This window comes from Molothrus aeneus, chromosome 23, assembly GCF_037042795.1.
Source record: "Molothrus aeneus isolate 106 chromosome 23, BPBGC_Maene_1.0, whole genome shotgun sequence".
Classification (NCBI taxonomy): Eukaryota; Metazoa; Chordata; class Aves; order Passeriformes; family Icteridae; genus Molothrus; species Molothrus aeneus.
The window spans coordinates 1,832,476-1,853,809 of record NC_089668.1 but is presented as its reverse complement, the minus strand read 5'-3'; the positions used below and the strand labels follow the sequence as shown (position 1 = coordinate 1,853,809).

General features: G+C 46.9%; 2 protein-coding genes and 1 long non-coding RNA gene across 5 annotated transcripts; 2 read left to right on the top strand and 1 right to left on the bottom strand.

Moving 5' to 3' along the window:
* Positions 1-189: 189 nt before the first annotated feature.
* Positions 190-3,335, bottom strand: LOC136565819 (uncharacterized). The gene is made up of 2 exons (XR_010784932.1): positions 3,024-3,335; positions 190-2,802 (listed from the first exon to the last, which is right to left on the bottom strand). It is a non-coding gene; the product is annotated as an uncharacterized lncRNA (long non-coding RNA).
* Positions 3,055-11,483, top strand: LOC136565817 (zinc finger and BTB domain-containing protein 8A-like). Its single transcript, XM_066564638.1, has 4 exons — positions 3,055-3,175; positions 4,201-5,183; positions 5,730-5,899; positions 7,684-11,483. Exons 2-4 carry the CDS (start codon positions 4,229-4,231, stop codon positions 8,014-8,016), a joined length of 1,458 nt encoding a protein of 485 aa, XP_066420735.1. The 5' UTR covers positions 3,055-3,175; positions 4,201-4,228; the 3' UTR covers positions 8,017-11,483.
* Positions 11,484-11,845: 362 nt separating this feature from the next.
* On the top strand, positions 11,846-19,716 carry LOC136565876 (zinc finger and BTB domain-containing protein 8A-like). 3 transcript variants are annotated; one of them, XM_066564743.1, is made up of 4 exons: positions 11,846-12,833; positions 14,224-15,191; positions 17,251-17,420; positions 18,654-19,716. In XM_066564743.1, the coding sequence occupies exons 2-4, from the start codon at positions 14,252-14,254 to the stop codon at positions 18,984-18,986; spliced, it is 1,443 nt and encodes a 480-aa protein (XP_066420840.1). In that variant the 5' UTR covers positions 11,846-12,833; positions 14,224-14,251; the 3' UTR covers positions 18,987-19,716. The 3 variants fall into 3 exon arrangements, with proteins under 3 accessions (XP_066420840.1, XP_066420843.1, XP_066420842.1); XM_066564746.1 differs by lacking the exon at positions 11,846-12,833 and adding an exon at positions 13,034-13,158; XM_066564745.1 differs by lacking the exon at positions 11,846-12,833 and adding an exon at positions 13,390-13,479.
* Positions 19,717-21,334: the final 1,618 nt, after the last annotated feature.

The following is a 21,334-nucleotide window of genomic DNA, read 5'->3' as shown; positions in this document are numbered from 1 at the left end:
CTGAGAGTGTCTAGATTGAGGCTCACCTTTCAATTTCTGGCATTAAAATGAAATAATTCATGTTTCCATTTCATTAATTTGGTTTAAAAATCAACATATCAATTTTTGGGGACAGCTGGATTGCAAGAAAAATAAGGATTTTGGAAGGAAAGGACTAAAAGGATTCTGTTCACTTAAACCCCAGCCAAGTGAGATTTTTAGAAAATATTTTATTAATTTTTTAAACAGTCTTTGTAGTTTTATGTTAATTCAACTTTTTCAACTTCTCATTTTTCAAGCTGGGAAGCAGACACTGATCCTAGTTAGAAGGAGATGCACGTGGGGAGGACAACATCCCAAATATCCTTTCCAGAAAATTTTAAATGATATTGAATATTTGACCAAAAAAAAATCTCGCTGCAAGTAGACAATTTTTCCTTTTTTCTTTCCATGGAAGATGTGAGACACTGAAGAACTCGAGAGGGGATGAGTGTGGTTATCTCCACCCTTGGTGAAAAGGATTTTTTGTGGGGGAAGGAGGAGGAGAGCAGGGGTCAGAGGGTGTCAGAGAAGTCGGGAAGGATTTGGGGAGGATTTGGGAATTGTTTGGGTCCAGCCCTAAGCCATCGAGGTGAGCTGTATGCAAACGTGGGGCATTTGGGTGTTCCAGGAAACTGGGTGAGATAAGAGCTTAACGAGGCTTTAATTGTGCTGCTGGAACAGGGTTAAGATTTGGGCTTCCACCAAATCTCGGGCTTTTCCTAAACTGGACGTTGCTGCTGCCGGGGGAAGGTTCCTCCCTGGACCGGGGGTTTAGGGCAGGACATTCTGATTTCCTGCTCATTTTGAGAAAGGAAGAGACCCCCTGCTACTCCACGGGTTTGTACTCAGAGATTTGGGTTTGTGCTGGGACACAGAGGTGGAGCTCAAACCCTGCGTGATTCAGCTCTCCTGGCTTGGTCCTTGGCAAAGCTGAGGACAGGAACGATGATACAAATGAAGAAAACCCAAATCCAAGCTGGCAGTGATGACACGAAAATTGAAATCTCATTCCTAATTCATTTCTAGACTTTGAACAGTTCCTTAAGTTGTTCTAGTATAGGCTCTTGAGTTTTCCTTGGCAAAAAATATCCCTGGATAATTAAAGTTAGAAGATGCACCCATCACTGAAGGCTGTGATTCATGAGGAATATTTATTTTGAGGAGAACTGAAATCTTTTAATTGGCGCCACTGTTAATTGAACTATTATAATATATTACACTATACCATGATATATTATTATTGTTAATCCTATTTAGTTACCAAACCCAAAGAGAAGTGCATGTTAATTTTTCTATGAGCAAGAAAGATGTAATTTTTTAGTGTGATTATTCTCTGAAGAGCAGACTCTTTGCACCCTGGCTGTGAGGAGCAGCTCCTTCACCTCCTTCACACAGCTGCCAAGCACATTCCCTCTGGATAAACTCTCCAAACTGCATCTCAAGTGGAACTTTCTCAGCTGAAATTAGCTCTAAAATTTAGAAACACAACCTAAAAAAAAAAACCCCTCTCTGATGTCTGGGATTGTTTGGGATGCATTACTGTGCACAACAGGATGAAACCAACCCCATGGATGAGGAAACCAAAGTTTGTTCTGTGGCTGTTCCTGGATCCAGAGCATAGCAGCGAGCAGGAGGTGCTCTGAGGAAAGCACTTGCAGCATCTGTAAAAATTCTAATTAAGCTACTCCAGATAACACTGAAATTTCCCCCCCATGTTTTTTAAATTCTCTTGCCTGTTCCTGGCAGAAGGAGAACCCTCAAGCTCCTGTTGACATTGACACAAAGCCCCAGTGACAGGAGTGAAAGCACCACCCAGGCAAGTCAAACAGAACAAATACCTCCAGATAATTCTTTTCCAAGGGAAGCTTTCAGCTGATGAAATAATTTGGGCAGAAATGTGGAAAAAAAATATGTAGAATGTTGAGCAACAAGGTGTCCCTGCCCACGGTCTTTAAGGTCCTTTCCAGCCCAAACCATCCTGGGATTCTGTGATTCCATGTTAAATTAAAAAAGCTGCTACTTACTTGGCTTGACAGGCAAAAATAAACTTTAAAGGAATGAATTCAAGTGGTATTAAAACCTGATACTACAAATAAATGTTCTGGTTTATATATTAAACAATCTGGCTGTTTAGTTGATTATATTCTTTATTTCTCAGTGGTAAGAGCTGTGAGAAACTGGGGTGAATTCCAGTTGTTTCATGTTCAAGAATTTAGAATCTCACAGAAGCAGAATGGGTCTCATGAAGATTTTAAGATCATGGCCTGGGTTGGAAAGGAAAATCTACAAAACTAATAAAATTTATGAAAAATGGGGAATTTTGGAAAAGAATATTATTACATATATATATATATAATGGATATAAATTGGAGATTAATAAATGTATATGAATTAGTGGGAGAGTGGTTCTAATGATTAAAGGAAGGAGTCTTTGGATTGTTATCTTTAGAAAAAGCCTTTAGTTAATTTTGCTACGCGGGGGAAAGAAAGATAAATTCTTTCAAGGTGGAATGTCTGAAGTTAGAGAAGGGAAGGCCAAAAAGGCCGCAAAGAGCTCGGTTAAGGAAGAACGGTTTCCATGGGAAAATAAATATTTATGAAAAATAACTAGGGCGTCAAAATCACAGAAAAGACCCTGGTGGTAAGAAGAGGAAGGAGAAAGATACGAAACTTCGAGGGAGAGAAGGTGAGAGGTTCAGGTTTCGTTTTCAGCCATGCTTTCTTCAGAAGATAACAGATACCAACAGAGAAAAGAGGATGTCACATCTCCTTTGGAGGATGCTGCAAGAGAAAGGAGAAGGATTTGGGTCATCGAGGCCCCTGCTATGGACAAAGGTGTGAAAAGGAGGCATCTGGGGCATCCCATCCCCTCCCCTCGCGGGCAGCATGTGGGTGCTGGGGCCGAGGCAGGCGCTGGGCTGCGGCTGCAATCGCTGCGTTGCCCCTTTAATTGTGTCCCCAGCCCTCGGGCGTCTCTGTCCAACGCCCACGTCAGCAAATACCTTTTGTTTCTGTGCCGTTCGGGCTCGCAGGGCTCGGGGCTGCGGGAGCAGCGGCGCCTGGAGGCACGGCGAGCCCCGAGGCGGGGCCGGGGATCCCGCAGCCACCGCCCGCTCCCCCCGGCTCGGCGGCAGCCGCCCGCAGCTCCCCGCCGGTGAGTGGCGGCTCCCGCACGCCGGTAGGCCGGGCAGGGCGCTGGGTTTGGGGCGGAACGGGCCCCGCAGCCAGCCCGGCTTGCGAGGAGGGCGGCGAGGAGGGCGCGGGGCTCCGCAGCGGCCACGGGCGCTTCGGTGCCGATCGGTGCCGCCCGGAGCCGCCCGGGGCCGCCCGGAGCCGCTCGGTGCCGGCGCTGCCGCGTCCCCGGCGGGCGCCATTTGCAGCCCCGGGCGCGGACACAAAGGGGCTGCGCGGGGCGGGCGGGGGCGCTGCCGGCGGAAGGGGCTGCGGGCGGCGGGCCGGGAGCGGCACCGGGCGCTGGGCACCGGGCACCGGGCGGGGGGGACACACGGGGGGCTCTGGCGGAGCCGCGGCTCCGTTCCCGCGGGCGGCGCGCCCGGCCCTGGGCGGTCCGTGCGGGCGGAAGGCAGCGCAGCCCGGCCGGGGCTGGCGGGCGCTGCGGTCCCCAAGGCGGGAGCGGGACCGGGCGGCTCCGGCACCGTCGGGCGTCCCGGGCCGCCGGGGACCGGCCGGGCGGGTGAGTGACGGCGGCCAGTGCCGGGGGGGCCGGGGCGCTGCCGCCGAGCGTCGCTCCCGGAGCTTTCGGCGGCGGCGGCGCGGCCCGGGCGGAGCGGGGCGAGGCGGAAGCGCCGGTTCGAGGCTCGGCCGCGGTCGCAGCCGCAGCTGCTCTTGGCTCCTCGTCTTCCCGGAGCTGCCTGAAGGCTGCGCAGCTCCAGCGGGCGGCACGGCTCCAGCCCCGCATCCAGCCCCGCATCCTGGGCATGGGGATGCTCCCGGCTGGAGCACACCCGTCTGTGCCAAATAACGCGGGCTTGGCTTTGTCATCCCTCTTGTCCTGTTGGAAAATGAATCCATGGTTGAGCATATCGTGGTTTAAATATATTGGTAGATTTCAAGAAATGCGACTATTTTTAAAGATAGCCGTAAAATTGCGTCTGACATTTTTGGCTGAGTTACACAGCATTGAAGTCAAGAGTGTAATCATTTTCTTCATTTTTTTAGAGCAACGTTTCATTTCACCTTTTCTGGGATGGAGATTTCTTCTCATCAGTTTCACCTCTTGCAGCAACTAAATGAGCAGCGCAGGCAGGACTTGTTCTGTGACTGCAACATCCTGGTGGAGGGCAAGGTCTTCAAAGCCCATCGCAATGTGCTGTTTGCCAGCAGTGGCTACTTCAAAATGCTCCTTTCGCAGAGCTCGAAGGAGACGAGTCAGTCCACCACAGCCACTTTCCAGGCCTTTTCTCCTGACACCTTCACAGTTATCCTGGATTTTGTGTATTCAGGCAAACTGTCCCTCACTGGTCAGAATGTGATCGAAGTCATGTCAGCCGCCAGCTATCTGCAGATGACCGATGTGATCAGCGTGTGTAAAACCTTCATCAAGTCGTCGCTGGACATCAGTGAGAAGGAGAAGGATCGCTACTTCAGCCTGTCAGACAAAGATGTGAGCTCCAACGGCGTGGAGCGATCCTGTGTGTACAGCGGAGGGTGGAGGGCAGAGAGCAGCCCCCCACATCCCCACTCCAGCCCAGACCCTGGGACTTGCATGATGGGCGGCAACGCTTGGAGCAATTTCAACTATTACCCCAGCTCTCAAAGAAATGCCCAGCAGCAGCAGCAGCAGCAGCTGTCCAAACACGAGCAGCGGCAGGATTCCATCAAGAAATCCCGGCACCTGGGGCTGCAGCAGCCTTCAGACATCCCCCACTATAAATCGAGCAAGCTGGAGGACAGGGCTGCCGAGCCTGCCGGCCACGCCGCGCCGCCCGAGGAGCAAGTTCACATTGACACCGAGGTGGAAGCTCCTCCTCACGTGGGTTACCAGTTCAGCCAGGGGGCTGAGGTGATGCCCAGGGCCTTGGCTGTGTCGCAGCAGGAGCACGAGTCACCCCGCTCCTCCAGCAAGTCCAAGTCCTCCAAAGCTGAGGAGCAGTACGGGAGCATGCCCTCCATCCTGGGAGTCATGGGGAACTGGGCTGAAGGTGAGTGGGGCTTGGACACCTGTGAATCCTCTCTCTTCCGGCTCTGAGAAAATAGGTCTTGCTCAATAGGAAAGCACAATTGCCAAAAAGACAGATGTATTGTCCAGAAATGTACGTTTGGAAAGTTTAACTCATGATCTTGAAATAATTTTGAGTTCTTGAAGTAGCTGGGGTATTAAATTTAAAAATAAATATAAGTTGGGATATTTTTAAGCTCATTTTCGTGAAATCACAGAATAGTTTGGGTTGGAAAGGACCTTAAAGCTCATTTTGCTTCACTCCCTGCCATGGGCAGGGGCACCTCCCACTATCCCAGGTTGCTTCAAGCCCTGTCCAGGCTGGCTTTGCCAGGTCTGTGTTAATGGTCCACTCCTCCTTTGTTGCACTCCTGTGTTATCTACAGGCAAACACAAAACTTTGTGCTCCAAACAATCCATGAATATTATTTTAATAAAAGTGATGTGCTATTCTTCTCATAAAACACTTTTTCCTAGAGCATTGCACGACACAATTTTGAATTTTTTTAATCCCGTTATTTTCTGACAGATGACCTGGCCAGGATGAGGTTCAAGTGTCCGTTCTGCAGCCACGTGGTGAAGAGAAAAGCTGACCTGAAGCGTCACCTTCGCTGTCACACGGGAGAGCGGCCGTACCCCTGCGAGGCGTGTGGGAAGAGATTCAGCAGGCTGGATCACCTCAGCAGCCATTTTCGAACTGTGAGTATTTTTAGCAAGTGCATGATTTATTTAACGTGTAAATCTAGCTAATTAAACACAGTGTGAGTGTATCTGGTTGATCTAATGACTCCCGTAAAGAAGAGGGGAATAGAAAATTAATTTCTTTTGGTTGCAGTCGAATTGAAGGATAATTTGCAGGAAAGGGGAGGAATTTGTTGGTTAATTGATGGCTTGCAGAGGTTCTGCTCTCTGCAGCCTGTGAGAGCTCCAGTGGGCAATTACTGTGCCTGGGCTGGTGCAGTTCAGTGTTTGATGTCTCTCAAATTGAGGCAATGCTGTGTGTGGTATTTTCTGAGTCCCCTGTTGTTGGGAGGAAATGGTGAATCTGACTCCATGTTCTTAGAAGGCTAATTCATTATGCTATGATATGATAGAATGTTATACTAAACTATACTAAAGAATACAGAAAGGATACAGACACAAGGCTAAAAGATAATAATGAAAAATTCCTGACTCTCTCCTCAGAGTCTGACACAGCTGATGGTGATTGGTCATTCAGTCAAAACAATTCATATGAAACCAATCAAACCATGACCAGTGGGTAACAATGTCCAAACCACATTCCAAAGCAGCAAAACACAGGAGAAGCAGATCAGATAATTATTGTTTTCATTTTTCTCTGAGGCTTCTCAGCTTCCCAGGAAAAGAAATCCTGGTGAAGGGATTTTTCAGAAAATATGACGGTGACAGTCTGTCACTATAGAGTGCAACACGGCGTAAAGCACCGAGACTCCATTAGAAGGGTGCATAAGAGAGATTTTTTATAGCAACACATTGCCTTTATAGTTTTTCAAGATATTTACATTTACTTAACAGACACATTCACTGCCCATTGGTCATAAGAAAGAAACAAAGTTCTCTATTGGAATATTACCAATATTGCCAGATGGGATGTGCCTGAGCTTTTCTGGCCCCTGGGTCTGAACCAAACAGCAGCACTGTGGTGTTTTAAGGCGATGGTGAAGGAAAGGAGTCGGTTCTGATGGAGGGTTTGGATCCAGAGCTTCATTCTGGCCCACAGGGCTCTGAAGGCAGCACCAGCTCCAACAGAACTCCCTGAGCCCGTGGCTGTTGCTCCTTTTAACTCCGGTGTGACCGTGTTCACAGGGGTCCAAGGATGAGGGAAGAGATGAGGATCTGACTCCATGTTTCAGAAGGCTGATTTATTATTTTATTATATATATTATATTAAAACTATACTAAAAGAATAGAAGGAAGGATTTCATCAGAAGGCTGGCTAAGAGTAGAAAAAGAAGGAATGATAACAAAAGCTTGTGGCTCGGACAGAGAGTCCGAGCCAGCTGGGCTGTGATTGGCCATTAATTAGAAACAACCACATGAGCCCAATCCCAGATGCACCTGTTGCATTCCACAGCAGCAGATAACCATTGGTTACATTTTGTTCCTGAGGCCTCTCAGCTTCTCAGGAGAAAAAATCCTAAGGAAAGGATTTTTCATAAAAGATGTGTGTGACACCCCAGGGCAGAGGGGGAGGGAAGGGGTAGGGAGGCACCAAGCAGGTACAGGAGGGGAGGTCTCAAGGGACAAAGGACACCCGGGTGGCCCAATGCCCCCCCAGGGGTAGAGGGCATCCTTGGAGCCTGCCAGTCACTGGAGATTGACAGACAGTACTCAGCAAGGGGCAAGGGAAGGGAAGGGAGAGGTGATCGACACACCCTGCAGGAAATCATCACGGGAGGAGCCGAGTTTCCGAGGTAAACGTTGAAATCCCAAGCCAACTGCATCCCTTGTGCTTTGCCCAGATCCACCAGGCGTGCAAGCCCATCTGCAGGAAGTGCAAGCGGCACGTGACGGAGCTGACGGGCCAGGTGGTGCAGGAGGGCACGCGGCGCTACAGACTGTGCAACGAGTGCCTGGCAGAGGCCGGCATCGACAGCATCCGCATTGACTTGGAGGCCGAGGCACCTCTGGAGTTCCCCCAGGACGGGGACAAGGACTCCAGGTGGCACTACGGGGAGGACAACAGGTCTGACGTGGAGATCGTGGAGGACGGCTCCAACGACTTGGTCATCCAGCAGGTGGATGACAGCGAGGATGAAGCGGAGGAGAAGGAAGTGAAACCAAACATTAGGTAGTTGGAAGACGAGGATTGGGAGTTTTGTGGAAGAGGGAGGAGGATGTACTGTGAGCAAATGCCCTCTGCCAGCTGATCCTACAGGGACACGTGGTTGAACAGGTCCAGACTTGCATGTATTTATGGACACGTCATTGAGGCCATGCTGGTTTGTTAGCAGAACCCCCATGTGTTGTTTGGTTAAAAAGATCCATCCTAAAATTATGGATAAACAAGGAAACTGCAGAATTAGTGGATAATTTTTATAGCAGAACCCCCATGCGTTGTTTGGTTAAAAAGATCCATCCTAAAATTATGGATAAAGAAGGAAACTGCAGAATTAGTGGATAATTTTTATAGCAGAACCCCCATGTGTTTTTTGGTTAAAAAGATCCATCCTAAAATTATGGATAAACAAGGAAACTGCAGAATTAGTGGATAATTTTTATAGCAGAACCCCCATGCGTTGCTTGGTTAAAAAGATCCATCCTAAAATTATGGATAAACAAGGAAACTGCAGAATTAGTGGATAAGTTTTATAGCAGAACCCCCATGTGTTGTTTGGTTAAAAAAGATCCATCCTAAAATTATGGATGAAGAAGGAAACTGCAGAATTATGTGGATAATTTTTATAGCAGAACCCCCATGTGTTTTTTGGTTAAAAAAGATCCATCCTGAAATTATGGATAAACAAGGAAACTGCAGAATTATGTGGATAATTTTTATGGCAGAACCCCCATGTCTTTTTTGGTTAAAAAAGATCCATCCTGAAATTATGGCTAAACAAGGAAACTGCAGAATTATGTGAATAATAAGTTTTATAGCAGGCAATGGGGCACACCTCAAAGCCTCTTGCAAGGAGGTTTAAATACTTTTTAAAAGTCACAGATTATTGTAAATTGCCCATTTTTTACACTTGCAGAGAGATGGGGTTTATATCACTGGGCTATAAACAAAGTATAAAACCCCCACACCAACCTCTCTTGAGTGTTCAGAAGTGAAGAGAATTATCCATGAAATGTCATGAAATCTTCTTGTTATTATAAGGAAAACAGCAGCTAATTAAGAAAGAACATTTAAATGTTTTGGCACTTTTGTCTGGAAAAGGATTTCTGTAAAATTTATTAGGATGAGATGAATCTTTAGTAGGTCATATGTTCAAGACTTATTTCTTTCAAAGAAAATAAGCACATAAATGCTTAACACATCAGAGACAAACTGATTAAAAATTTGGATCATTCATTGATGGCAGTAGATGTTTTAGTCTCAAAATTAGGATCTCAGACAGGGCTGTTTTAGTAAGGACTATTAAAATACTCTTTTTTTATATTTGGAAACCTCTCAAAAGTGCCCAGACATGGTGGGATTGTGGGTGTGCAGGGCCAGGAGTTGGATTTGGATGATCCTTGTGGGTCCCCTCCAGCTCAGCATATTGAATTCTGTACACCTTTTCCAGTTTGTGCCAGTAAAACCAAGATTTACTGGAAGTTCTAGACACCATATTGTGTCATTTCACCCACAATTAAGCTACAGAGATGAGTACTGATGAAGAAATTTTACTTCTCTAACAAAATAAGCTTGGTTTTGCTGCTTGGTGAGTTTTTCTTGCCCAGCACTGTCGAGAGGAGAGGAGCAGGAGATGCTCCTGGGGTGCTGCTGCTCTGCATTCCTTGGACACACCTGAGTGTTATTCCAGCTCTTGGGATCATGGAACTCAATGGCTGTAGACTTAGAAAATTCTCTCTATTTTTTTTTTTTCTTTTTTACAGCTTTGTAAGCATGTTTGGCTGAACCCTGGGGTTTCTTACACAACAATCCCACATACATATATATAAATATATATGTATATGTATATATGCTATATAACCCTTCCCAGGGACAGCTAAAAAGTCACTATTTTCTTTTTAGTTGTGTAAAAACTGTATAACTTTCTTGTATCATCATGACCAGAGAGTGCAGAATTTTCATTCCAGGCTGCAGGTGACCAACAAATGACAACTTGAGAACTTCATGTTAAATTCAGTGTAAGCATTATGCACCCTCCTCTTCATGGGAAGCATCCCAAGGACACAAGAAACGGTGTTTTATTGTTCCTACAAAAATTATAATTTATTGGCTTAGGTTTGGGGAGGGGGTGACTTAAAAATCTTGGTGATGACCCAGATGAAAACATCTTAAACAAGACTTACACTTGATTTTATGGGACACTTGGTCAGCAGCCCAAAAATGGACTTGATGTGAAAACAGACATTTAATTTCTTGGAGCTTTTAAACTCCTAAAATGCCTGTTATTAAATGGCTTAGAAATATTCCTGAGCAACCTGGACTAAATCAAATACACAGAACAAGAAATATTTCAAAGGATATGGAGTAACTTTGCTCCAATTTCATAGATGTTTCCCTTTGCCTTTCCATTAAACAGTTTGACAACAAATCCCAGGTATCAGTGCCTGCTGTCCCAGGGTAAAAACGTGGGCTGGGTTTGTCTGGGGATGGATGAAGGGGAGGGGAAAATGAACTGTTCTCTCCAGACCTGAATTCTTCACTGCCAACTGCAAAGGTCACACTATTAAGTGATTCTTAATAGTGGGGGTGTTTTTAGAAGCAAAGGGATTTTTGGATCAATACTCAATTTAATTAGAGGTCATAAATCTAACAATACTGAGGAGCAGATGCTTCAGAATGAGATCTGAAGCGGCTCTAAATGGGCAAATGGAGCAATCTATCCACAGGAACACTTTTACTCTTTAAACACAGATTAATTGTTGATTTGCTGGGCAAATAAGGGCTTTTTTCTGGATTTATATGTTGTTATTCTCATTAGTATAACTAGATATCTGTAGTAAGTTTTGAAGTATCATATTAAGCTTGGAGGTTTAGCTCAAGGCTGCGATTCCCACAGTCAATGATGTTTTTCTGGTTTTTAAAAGTTACCCATTTTTACATTTGTTGTCTTAATTTTGGTCATTGTTTCCTTCCTTTTGTATTGCAAGACAAGATAAATGTTAAGTGCCTTCTGTTTTCCACGTTCTTCATTTTACACTCCTATATTTTCCTTTTTTTTTTTTTTCTCTAAATGAAAGTATTTTTCTTTTTGTCTCCTTCCATTGCCTCTGATTGTCTTCTTCACATTTCTGTGAGCATCACATGGCCCTCATCAGCTCAAGGAACATTTCCTGTCAAGGAGGAAAGTAAAGACCACACAGGGATGTTCCCATTGAATTTATTTATTTCCTTGTATTTCTTTCATCTTTATGTCTCTTAGGGACAGGGTTTAGTGCTGGATTTGATCTTAGGGGGTCTTTTCAAAGAATCCTGTGATTATTTTTGCTTGGTTTGTGTTTACTTTCGATTCACAAAACCACAGTCAAGAGTGAAGTTCATCATTCTCTGATTAATGTCTCTTAACTATCCTTATTTCTGACAATATCTTCCCATCCTTTCAAAGGCTGAAATGCTGAATTAAAAAAACCCCTCTCTTCCTTTTCAGGTGTTTCTTACAGAATTCTCTCTGCCCCAAAAAACCTCTGACTTGTGTGATGCTTGATTAGTTCTTTCACAGAATTTCACTTTTTTTTTTTTTTGATTGCCATTAAATTACCTAAACATCCATATTTGCTATCCAAAAAATGTAATTTGTCCTTATCTTAAAGGTTAAACAGTTGGGTAGCCCCACTTAAAAAAAAAAAAAAAAAGATGTCAAAGACTGACTTTAGAATCAATCTCCCTTTCCAACCTTTTGTAACTTAGATTCTATTCCAGTTCTGAAGAACTGACATAAGAAAAAAAACCCCAAAAATATTGATTTAGGGTGGCTTTGAAAATACTGGAAGCCCACAGACCTCACAGAGGGCTGGCTCTGACTGCTGCAGGTATCCTTGCCTCACTCCTGGCTCTGCACAATGTTCCATCCTCCAGGATTTTGGGATCCATCTCAAGCCATGCCAATGTCTACCTCTCTTATGTTTTAGTTACTGTTGGTTGGAGGCAACAAGTACAAAAATGAAATAGAAGAAAAAATCTGCAATTCTGCCTAAAAGATTGACTTTTCAAGAAAAGGATGTTCTAATCCTTCAGCCCTTGCCTTGCAGAATTTTTCCATTAGGTACAAATTCGTGCCAACACTGTTGAGTGATGGGTTTAAGTTGATAAGCTACTAAGAAAAGCTTGTAATATCATTTAGTTAAATATTTTCTATACTGTTTAACTTAAAACCTTTCTACAATGGAGGCGTAACCTTTCATCCTATTTAACTCATGAAATGCAAAGAGGAGGCTTATTCAGTGCATCAGGAATTTTAAACAGAGCAAGAACACAGAACAAGAGATTTTGTAAGGAAAATTGGGAGGAGTGGCTGGAAAGAGCCTTCCCTCTTAGAGTCTTGGCTTAGCTGCTGGAATAAATTAAACACTATTGAAGATCTCACCCGACCTTGCTGTGGAAATGGGAACTGTTCTTTGCCAGGTTCTTGCAGCCTGCTCTGAGGAGGGAACTGTACCGATGACTGCAGGGCTTCCTTCCCAAAATGATTCCATGATCTCCAGGAATAAGACTGAAAAGACTGAAAGACTCTCATCTAACAGGCACGAATTTGAAAGTGTCTTGTCTTCTAACAAGCATCCTGATTCCATTTACCACCCAGAAGGGAAAACAGGACAATCTGTGTATTGCACTCCTACAGTGCAGCGCTTTGCTTTGGGATTACCCTCATTGTTTGAATACCAAAATCCCGTTATAAAAATGCTGCGATATCGAGTTAATATCATTAATCCTACACCGCGGAGCTCCGCATCTCTGCCGTTCCCGTTCAGGTGGCGCCTTCCCTTTGCAAACACAAAGGTAGCAACAACAAAGCGCGGTGTGAGCGGGGCAGCGGCTCGGAGCAGCATGCGGGTGTGCGGGGCGCTGGGGCCGAGGCAGGCGCTGGGCTGCGGCTGCAATCGCTGCGTTGCCCCTTTAATTGTGTCCCCAGCCCTCGGGCGTCTCTGTCCAACGCCCACGTCAGCAAATACCTTTTGTTTCTGTGCCGTTCGGGCTCGCAGGGCTCGGGGCTGCGGGAGCAGCGGCGCCTGGAGGCACGGCGAGCCCCGAGGCGGGGCCGGGGATCCCGCAGCCACCGCCCGCTCCCCCCGGCTCGGCGGCAGCCGCCCGCAGCTCCCCGCCGGTGAGTGCCCGTTGTGCTCCGCGCTGATGGGAAGGACCGGGCGGGCGTTGGGGCTGACGGCGGCTACGAGCGGGCGGCGGCGAGGAGGGCGCGGGGCTCCGCAGTGGCCGCGGGTGCCTCGGGCCGCCCGGTGCCGCTCGGGGCCGCCCGGAGCCGCTCGGTGCCGGCGCTGCCGCGTCCCCGGCGGGCGCCATTTGCAGCCCCGGGCGCGGACACAAAGGGGCTGCGCGGGGCGGGCGGCGGCGAGAGGGGGCGGCGGGGGCGCTGCCGGCGGAGGCGAGAGGGAGCGGCGGGACGGGAACGGGACCGGGACCGGCCGGGGTAACCACGGGCGCCCGGCAGCGGGCGGACACACGGGGGGCTCTGGCGGAGAGGCAGCCGCGGCTCCGTTCCCGGGGGTGGCTGCGGGCGGCACGCCCGGCCCGAGGCGGGGCGGTCCGTGCGGGCGGAGAGCAGCGCGCAGCCGGCCGGGACAGGCGGGCGCTGCGCTCCCCGCGGCGGGAGCGGGACCGGGAGCGGGACCGGGAGCGGGAGCGGGAGCGGGACCGGGAGGCGCCTCCGCGCTGGCGGAGCGGCTCCGGCGCCGTCGGGCGTCCCGGGCTGCCGGGGAGCGAGCGGCCAATTCGGCCGGGCGGGCGGGTGAGTGACGGCGGCCGCGGCCAATGCCGGGGGTTTCGGGACGGGAGGGCGGCGACCCCGGGGCGCTGCCGCCGCACTCGAGCGGTCCCGGTGCGCCGGGGCGGAGGCTGCGCCCACCGTGCGCCCGCGTCAGCCGCGGCTCTGCCCAGGGCGGGAGGGCCAAGTTCTCTTGCAGAGTCTGAGAACCATCATGGCTTGGTCGACATAATTTTCATTCTTTTGGGATACGGAGTAATCCCGCTGGGACATCTTTTCACCTCTTTTGGAGTTAAGTTTCTTCTCTCTTGTTATGCAGAGTAGCGGCCGCAGGGAGATTTGAAATACTTTGGGAATGTGATAGCGCTTTTTAAAAGAGAGCTCATCTCTTTGAATTAGGATTCAGCATCATTGATTTAGATGATCATGATGATGTTTTTTCCTTTACAGCGAACCTTCCTCTTCCTCCCCGCCTGGAATGGAGATTTCTTCCCACCAGTCTCGCCTCCTGGAGCAGCTGAACGAGCAGCGGAAGCAGGACTTGTTCTGTGACTGCAGCATCCTGGTGGAGGGCAAGGTCTTCAAAGCCCATCGCAATGTGCTGTTTGCCAGCAGTGGCTACTTCAAAATGCTCCTTTCGCAGAGCTCGAAGGAGACGAGTCAGCCAACAATAGCCACGTTTGAGGTCTTCTCTCCAGAGACGTTCATGGTCATCCTGGACTTTGTGTATTCAGGGATATTGTCTTTAACGGGTCAGAATGTGATCGAAGTCATGTCAGCTGCCAGCTATCTGCAGATGACAGATATCCTCAATGTCTGCAAGACCTTCATTAAGTCCTCATTGGATATTAATGAAAAGGAAAAGGATCATTACCTCAGCCTCTCGGCCAAAAGTGCGAGCACTGAGCCCACCCCTGCCCGCCCTGCTCTTTATCGCTCCAGAAGGAAAGCAAAGAGCAACCCCCGGCGTTCCTACTCGATCCCGGATGAAAAACCCAACGGGAATGAAAACTCCTGGAGCAGTTACAGCAGCTACCTGTCCTCACAGGTGATCCTGCAGCGGGCAGAGACGCAGCTGGCCAAAAGAGGCAGGAAACAGAGCTCCACGAGGAAGCGCCGCAAGCACCTGGGGCTGTCGCAGGGCCGGGAGCTGGGAGGGTGCAAATCGGACAGAGCCGAGCGAGCCGGAGCCTCGGATCCCGCCCACAGCTCCCAGGGCAGCGGAGAGGAGGCCGAGTTTGATGCCGAGAACGAGGTGGATCAGGATGACTTTGGAGCAGAGGCCGCAGCCAAGAGGTGGTCGGTTGCTCAGCTAGAACAAGAACTTTCCAGAACTCCTGAGTTCATGGAGTTAAAGGCAGAAGAACTGTACACCTCGATGCCCACAATTTTAGGGGTGATGAGTAGCTGGAATGAAGGTAAACAATAGAAACCGCTTGGAAAAGTTTGGTTTTATTTAGGAGAATTCAGGTGGTGATTTGGAAGGAATTTGTACGGCTGCATGGAAACCAGAAATGTGCCTGGAATTAGAGGTGATTTTATCGGCTCAATTTTGGTGCTAACACTGAGATTTTGAAGGCAGAACGGGGCATGGGAATTGGAATGGGACTGACCCAGGTATTTGGTACATTTCAGCCAAAACATGCCTGATTATTCGGGCCCAAGTGGAGTTTAATGAAACCTTAAGGGCTGCAATTGGCTTGGGGACCTGAAGGACTGAGTTTCTCCAATATCTGGCAATCACAGGAGTGTTTGATCTCACCCCAATCCAAGTCCTTCACACGAGAGGTCCTGGCATTGCTGGGATGTTGCATTTTGGGGTCCAACCAGCCCAAACTTCTGCCAACACCTGCCTGAGGGGGTGGAACAAAGCCGACAGGTTTATTGCCATGTGCATTCCTTTGGGAATGAGCACATCTGTAGATCATAACTGCATATTCCAAAGACATCTTTATATATCACACAGAGATGATAAATGTCAAAGCTATGAACCATTAGCTGGTGGAAGAGTCAGATATGATGGCTATGTATAAACAGCTGCATATTTATGATAACCTTTATATCTAAAAAATGCTGTCAGGAGGAAAACACTATCAAGTGGTCAATTAGCATGTTAAATAAGAATAAAAATGCAAGCTGGGGGATATACAAGATATAGATTTAACAAATCTATATCCCCCTTATTTATCAAACCATCTTTTAAAACTTAATTTTAGTTCAATTTCTCTCTCAGCGATATCTTATTCCATAACATTTCTAAATCCACATTTCTTATCTCAAAGTTTACATACAAATACATATTTTGTCAACTTTCTATCAAACTTTGAAAATTTTCTATAAATCCATTTCCCACATCCCCCAAAGCCTGTATTTTATGTACCATTATATACTATATCTAATATAATACATACCTATATAAGCATCCAAATATCCCAAATACTGGGGATTTTTCCTATTTAAAGAAAATTTGAGCTGTCATGTATTTTAAACTGCAAATTGATCAGAGTGCAGTGAGAAAGCTCTGCTGTGTGCCCTGTCCCTGCCAGGTGACTTCCCTGGATGCATTTCACGTGCCCATTCTGCACCCACATGATATAATTATTATATAATATAATACATAAGCATCCAAATATCCCAAATATTGGGGATTTTTCTTATTTAAAGAAAATTTGAGCTGTTACATATTTTAAGCTGCAAACTGATGAAAGTACAGCAAGAAGGCTGTGCTGTGTGCCAGGTGACCTGCCCTGGATGCACTTCATGTGCCTGTTCTGCAAGCACATGATATAATTATTATGTAATATATAAGCATCCAAATATCCCAAATATTGGGAATTTTTCATATTTAAAGGAAATTTGAGCTGTTAAATATTTTGTGCTGCAAACTGATGAAAGTACAGCAAGAAGGCTCTGCTGTGTGCCAGGTGACCTGCCCTGGATGCACTTCATGTGCCCGTTCTGCACCCACATGATATAATTATTATATAATTATAATACATAAGCATCCAAATATTGGGGATTTTTCCTATTTGAAGAAAACTAGAGCTGTGATGAATTTTGTGCTGCAAACTGATGGAAGTACAGGAGTAAAGCTGTGCTGTGTGCCCTGTCTGTGCAGGTGACCTGCCCCGGATGCGTTTCAAGTGCCCGTTCTGCATGCACATGATATAATTATAAGCATCCAAATATTGGGGATTTTTCGTATTTAAAGGAAATTTGAGCTGTTAAATATGTTGTGCTGCAAACTGATGGAAGTACAGGACTAAAGCTGTGCTGTGTGCCCTGTCTGTGCAGGTGACCTGCCCCGGATGCATTTCAAGTGCCCGTTCTGCACCCACATGATATAATTATAATATATAAGCATCCAAATATTGGGGATTTTTCGTAATTAAAGGAAATTTGAGCTGTTAAATATGTTGTGCTGCAAACTGATGGAAGTACAGGACTAAAGCTGTGCCGTGTGCCCTGTCCGTGCAGGTGACCTGCCCCGGATGCGTTTCAAGTGCCCGTTCTGCACGCACACGGTGAAGCGGCGGGCGGACCTGAAGCGCCACCTGCGGTGTCACACCGGGGAGCGGCCCTACCCCTGCGAGGCGTGCGGGAAGAGGTTCACCCGCCTGGAGCACCTCCGCAACCACTTCCAGACGGTAGGAAAAGCACCCAAGCATTTTTTATAGCACAATCTCCACTCGGAGGTTAAGCGTTTAGGAGAATTGGTTTAGAGTTATTCAGCAAAGACTCTGCTCGTTGTGGAAGTGTGAATCAATTCGGTGGTGGCAGCTCCAAACTCAACACCAGCAAAGCAGAGCATCAGCTTGAATTATTCATTATTACTATTTAATTATTTAATTATTCGTTATTTAAATGTGGCAAATTGTATTTAAAATTTAATTTTTTAGCACGATTCTCTGTCAGCCCAATAAGCCAGGACCGGGTAATAATTGACAAAGACTCCACACATTTACAGAAGGCTCATAATAATCTTTATTAAGAAACCCATGCTTTTATACCCTAGTGTGCTGCAGGTGGACCTAATTGGTCCTTTAATTAAAACACCATCACTATTGGCTAATTAATAAACCACGCTTTGGTAAACAAATCTCCATAACACATTCCACAGGTGCAGCAAGTTAAGAATTGTTTCTCACTCTTTTCTCTGAGCTTCTCACAGCCTTTCCCAGAACGACGCCTGGGAAAATTGTCTGTGCTCTCTGTGACAAAGGTTATGGTCTAAAATAAAAGGATGAAGGCTGACTGTGCCAGAACCAGGACATCCCTCTGGCTGTCCTGAACAGCCCAGACCCCTGCCAAGGGTCTCAGAGACCCTGGCACAGAGCCCAGAATGCCCCTGTGGGTTTGATTCTGACCCATGGAGCAAATTACCCACCTTAGATGAAGCTCAGCAAGCCACAACAGTTTAGGTAGAATAATAGTGAAGTTATCATGGGGTGGAAAAGTAGATTTTGGGGTTTTTGGTATGGGGGTTCAGGAGGAAAGATGGAGGGAAGTGGGCAGGTCCAGCCTTTCTCCTTCTTCTTCTTGGCTGTGATGGTGGCACTTTTAGATTGGTTTAGAGTAGAAGCTCAGTGTCTAACATGGGTGATGGGTATTGGAAGGTAATTGTAAATATTGTACATGTAGTTTTTAGAATAAAGTCATAACCCTGCCCTGGGGGCAGGCAGAGTGCCTGGAACTGTCCTGCTGGACAGACCTCGGCAGGACAGGAGAAAGAATTTTATAGATAAGAAACAATAAACAACCTTGAGACCGAGAAATGAAGAGCCCTGACTCCTTCTTCAAACACCAGGCTGGGAAAAGAAACTTTGGAACTTTTTTAGCTGACGAGCTAAAGATCCTGCCGTGAATGTTAACCCTTTCAGATCCACCAGGCTGGCAAGCTGATCTGCAGGAAGTGCAAGCGGCAGGTGACGGAGCTGACGGGCTGCGTGGTGCAGCAGGGCACCCGGCGCTACAGACTGTGCCACAAGTGCTTGGCAGAGGCCAATTCCGACAGCATCCCCGAGGATTTCAACCCAGCTGAACGTTCTCCTGTCTCCTCCACGGGAAATAAACGGCCCAAATGGGATCTGGAGGAGGAGCAGAAGTCAGAGGAAGAGACAGGGGAGGAGGAGCCCTATAATTTGGTTGTGCGGCACAATAGCGATGATATTGCGGAGGAGGTAAAGGAAAAGGTGAAGCCAAATCTTAGGTAGGGCTTTGTGGATTTGTTGTTGTTGTGTTCAAGATTAAATGACAATGCTGGTATTCTGCTTTTAATAAAATGAAGTATTGTTAAAATTCTGTTCTGAGAAGCAACATTTGGACTAAAAGAAGGTGTTTTGCAGACATGGAACAGTGTAATTGCTTCTAAATGTCATCCAGAAATGAGGATCATAAAATAGCCTGAGTTGAAAGGGACCCACAAGGAACACTGAAGTCCAGCTGCTCGCTTATTATCTGGAAATTATTTAGAAGAATTGTTTTATATTTCATCAAAGAACTCCTGCTGTGAACCAGCTTACAGTTCTACAAAGGTTCTGTATGAAACAGATTTTTAAAAACCAAATATTGTTAATTTGCTTTGGAAAAACTCTTAGTGAGGTGAGCAGCTGAGAAATGTTCAACTTTTTTTTTTTTTGCTGATATTGTAATTAATTTGTACATAACACATCAGAAACTTCCTAAGAAAGGAGCGAGGGAAACAAGTGGAGTTCTTCCTGTTGAAGAACCTTTTTACTTTTGTTTTTTCAGTGAACTTTCCAGCTTCTTATAGTTGAGAAAAGCATGATTTAGGAACTCCCACAGCCAGAGTAGAGTAGGTGAGCAGAGCATCTGTAGTGCACTTGGATAGTATGAAATTGCCTTTTTTTTGTACTGTGAATATTATAGAAAGATACACCAACGTGGTTCCAAGGAAATAAAAGTGCAATCACTGGAAGTGCAGTTGTCAGGTTTTTTCAATTTTTTTTTTCCCAGGATTGATGCAAGATTTGCTTAAACCCATCTCTCTTGCTCTAGGAATAAGTCCCTTGAATTTCAGTGGGACATTTGTGACTTGAGATCATGGAGCTACTTTGGAAAGGCTCTGCTGCTTGTATAATTTTAGGGTGCTTGACAGCATAAAAACATTTTTTACAGCACTATTTCCCTCAGAGGTTAAGCTACCTCTTGTAATTCTGGAGTCTCTTAAGCTTTTCTAGTCATATTTATTTCCCCAGCCACTTGGATCAGAGAACCTGCATTTGGTAGAGAAACTAAAAATGCTCACTATTGAGTTATTAAAAAAGAAAAGCTCAAGGAGTGCACAGGAGAAACCTTCTGCCTGAGAGCAGAGAATGGCATTCCCAGTGGGTACTCCTGGTAAAGAGCCACTGTTTGGTCTCATGTCTCATTTGATGCTGGGTTTCCTTTCCCGTTTAGCAGCATCTGGAGCCTGAGGTTCCTGCCAAGAAAGCAGAAATTCCCCACGGAGAATTTGAGAACAGCCACATGGATGCACAGCCAGGTTCTGCCTCCAACAGCTGCCATTAACCTTGGCAAAAGTGAGAATGGGGCAAGATTCTGGAATAATTCCCTAATGCTCTCCCAGTCTCCAGCCTTTTTCAGTTCTCCTTGAGATTTGTACCTTTAGTAACCACCAATGCAGGTCTTTTCCAAGTCGTTCACCACTCTATCCATGAATTTCCTGTATCTGCAGGATCCTCTGGCACCCCCAGAAGGGTTTGCAGTCTAAGGGTGTTTTTTAATGACCCACTTTCAGTGGCCTCCTGTAAAGCCCTGAGAGAACAGCACTGTAAGCTGAAACTTGCCCCTGCCACAGCTGTGCAAATCGAACAAGGTGGATTTAAGGCCTGTTTTATAGTAAGTACTTAATAAATATTGAAAAAAAAATTGATTAGTGACACTTACTTAGTTAATTCCAAATGTTTTCTTAGCAAGCTCCTGTCAGCATTTCAATAAGTAGAGCACTTCAGTGTGTTACTATAGTCTGAGACTGATCTTGGGGCACCTCAGCGTTTGTCTGCAAAGTTAAAATTTAACCACATCAATTTATTTTCTCATGTTTTAGAGAGCTGGGCTAAAGGAAGGCTGCCCTCAGCTCCTACACCCATCTCCCCTGAATTCCTTGCCCATCTCCCCATAGCCCCAGCCCCTCACTCACCTCCCCATAGCCCCGACTCAGGTCCTTGCCCAGCTCCCCCTCAGTCGCTCACTCACAGCCCTTCGGTCCATGTCTATCTCCCCACACCACTGACCCTCAGTGTCCATCTCCCCACACCATTGACCCTCAGTCCGTGTCCATCTCCCCACACCACTGACCCTCAGTCCCTCAGTGTCCATCTCCTCTCACCACTGACCCTCAGTCCCTCAGTGTCCATCTCCCCACACCACTGACCCTCAGCCCCTCAGTGTCCACCTCCCCACACCACTGACCCTCGGTCCGTGTTCATCTCCTCTCACCACTGACCCTCAGCCCCAGCTCAGCCCCTCAGTGTCCATCTCCCCACACCACTGACCCTCAGCCCCTCAGTGTCCACCTCCCCACACCACTGACCCTCGG

What these genes read in the sequence shown, in the direction of transcription:
- LOC136565876 (XM_066564743.1), top strand. Translation starts at nt 14,252, where the DNA reads ATGGAGATTTCTTCCCACCAGTCTCGCCTCCTGGAGCAGCTGAACGAG. An exon ending in GATGAGTAGCTGGAATGAAG is followed by an intron (nt 15,192 to 17,250) that starts GTAAACAATAGA and finishes CTGTCCGTGCAG; the next exon opens with GTGACCTGCCCCGGATGCGT. An exon ending in TCCGCAACCACTTCCAGACG is followed by an intron (nt 17,421 to 18,653) that starts GTAGGAAAAGCA and finishes TAACCCTTTCAG; the next exon opens with ATCCACCAGGCTGGCAAGCT.
- LOC136565817 (XM_066564638.1), top strand. Translation starts at nt 4,229, where the DNA reads ATGGAGATTTCTTCTCATCAGTTTCACCTCTTGCAGCAACTAAATGAG. An exon ending in CATGGGGAACTGGGCTGAAG is followed by an intron (nt 5,184 to 5,729) that starts GTGAGTGGGGCT and finishes ATTTTCTGACAG; the next exon opens with ATGACCTGGCCAGGATGAGG. An exon ending in TCAGCAGCCATTTTCGAACT is followed by an intron (nt 5,900 to 7,683) that starts GTGAGTATTTTT and finishes TGCTTTGCCCAG; the next exon opens with ATCCACCAGGCGTGCAAGCC.